The sequence below is a fragment of the Oncorhynchus kisutch genome, unplaced genomic scaffold, assembly GCF_002021735.2.
Source record: "Oncorhynchus kisutch isolate 150728-3 unplaced genomic scaffold, Okis_V2 Okis05a-Okis16b_hom, whole genome shotgun sequence".
Classification (NCBI taxonomy): Eukaryota; Metazoa; Chordata; class Actinopteri; order Salmoniformes; family Salmonidae; genus Oncorhynchus; species Oncorhynchus kisutch.
Genome location: NW_022261982.1, coordinates 369859 through 371923, shown reverse-complemented (window position 1 = coordinate 371923; position 2065 = coordinate 369859). Strand labels below are relative to the sequence as shown.

The window sequence follows — 2065 nt, the reverse complement described above, 5'->3', positions numbered from 1 at the left end:
ATTAAATGTCAGGAATTGTGAAAAACAGAGTTTAAATGTATTTGGCTAAGGTGTATGTAAACTTCCGACTTCAACTGTTAACGTGGTGTGTCAGATGTGAAGAGTAGCAGTGCGGAGCGTGCTGTCTGTATCGTACAGAGCCCCACTCTGCTTCTGGACAGACTTCCTCTTCTTCCCAGGGCTCTTCCTGTTAGAGAAATAACAACAGTCAAAACAACAGCAACAGTCAAAACAACAAAACCAAAGACAGCAACACCAACAGTCAAAACAACAACAACTGTCAAAACAACAACAACAGCAACAACAAAAACAGTCAAAAAAACAACAACAGTCAAAACAACAACAAGAACAACAGTCAAAACAACAACTAAAGTCAATAACAACAACAACAGTCAAAACAACAACACCAACAACAGCAACATTAAAATCAGTCAAACAACAACAACAACAGTCACAACAACAACAACAGGCAGTGCAGAGTCTAAACAAATTAGAGAGTTGTGTCACGAAGCAGGATGGTCAACTTTGATGAGCAATCTAAACAGTCTGTATGTGTGTGTGTAAGTGTGTGTGCGTGTACTGACCTTGTGACACACAGCACCACCAGTGTGATAATGGTGATCTGCAGCGCTCCGATGACGGAGGCGATGAGAACATAACGGATCTTTCCAGATCCTGGAACCACAAACAGAACGTTGTAGTCCTTCCGCTCACACTGGGGCCCGCTGACCCTGCATGACAGCTACAGGAGGGCGGGCCTAGGTTGTCAGGGGTATTGACAGTCTCCATGGAGACAGTAGTTCCTGTAGCGGGAAGGACAGGGGATGTACAGGTCCCTCGGCCCCCTCCCCTGAGAAAAGAGCACTGATATTTCACACAATGACATGTATAGCTTGTCTTTATTTATAAAACATTGCTTTTCTACATTTTGTGGTTCTAATGGAACTTGTGTGTGTGGTGTGTTGCACGCGTGTGTGTGTATGTGTGAGGTATGTGTGTGTGTGTTTGTGTACCGTGGCAGTGGCCCAGGTGTGTGACCTCGATCCTCTCCTGTCTCTGACACGAAGCCTCCTTTACCTGACAGGGGTTGTCATAGGAACGGCCATCTGAAGCACACACAGGGTTGAAAACTGATGTGGGAACAGTCGATGTTACACACACACCTAGGGAGAGATGAGACTCAGTACTGTGTGTGTGTTCATGTTCCTCCTGCATTAATGCACACAGGGTTGAAACTGATGTGGGAACAGTCGATGTTACACACACACCTAGGGAGAGATGAGACTCAGTACTGTGTGTGTTCATGTTTCCTCCTGCATTAATGCACACAGGGTAATTGCTAAGTTCCTATCATATTTAATGCTGTCTCATATCCACATTGTGCATTACTGAAATTCTACACCATTCTCTCTCCTCTCCTCCCCCTACCTCTCCATCCTTTGTCCTCCCTCTTCCCCCTCCATCTCCTCCCTCCCTCTTCTCATCCCTCTCTCACCATACATCTTCTACCTCTTCCCCCTCCATCTCATCCCTCCCTCTTCTCATCCCTCTCTCACCATACATCTTCTACCTCTTCCCCCTCCATCTCCTCCCTCCCTCTTCTCATCCCTCTCTCACCATACATCTTCTACCTCTTCCCCCTCCATCTCATCCTCCCTCTTCTCATCCCTCTCTCACCATACATCTTCTGCGTCTTCGTCACACTCCGATCCAAACTGACACATCTCACAGGACGAGTCCCTCTGTCCTACACCAGCCTCTCCAGAACTCTCTAACAGAGAGAGATAGAGATGTTGTGTGTGTGGTAACCTGTGTGTGGTCACATGTGTAAATGCATGTAGATAATGACTCAAACCTGGGAGAGAAACACCTTCACCACCATCACCTGATCCTGAACCAGCGTCTGCAAGAGAACATGATATATTAGATTCAGGTCACATTCCGCAGCAAGACATTCTAGTGGAACAGACCCCAAACTAGTGGTAACTGTAGGACAAGGACCCAGAGATGCAGTGTGTATCTCCGTCTGAAGCTGACAGGCTTCCCGTCTCAGAAAACACTCCAT

General features: G+C 46.6%; 1 protein-coding gene across 1 annotated transcript; it reads right to left on the bottom strand.

Moving 5' to 3' along the window:
- Window positions 1–2065, bottom strand: LOC109883532 (tomoregulin-2-like). Its single transcript, XM_031813314.1, is given in 7 exon segments — window positions 1–187; window positions 585–845; window positions 947–1130; window positions 1237–1268; window positions 1678–1771; window positions 1856–1903; window positions 1987–2065. Coding segments are annotated over 7 exon segments (795 nt in total). The 3' UTR covers window positions 1–90.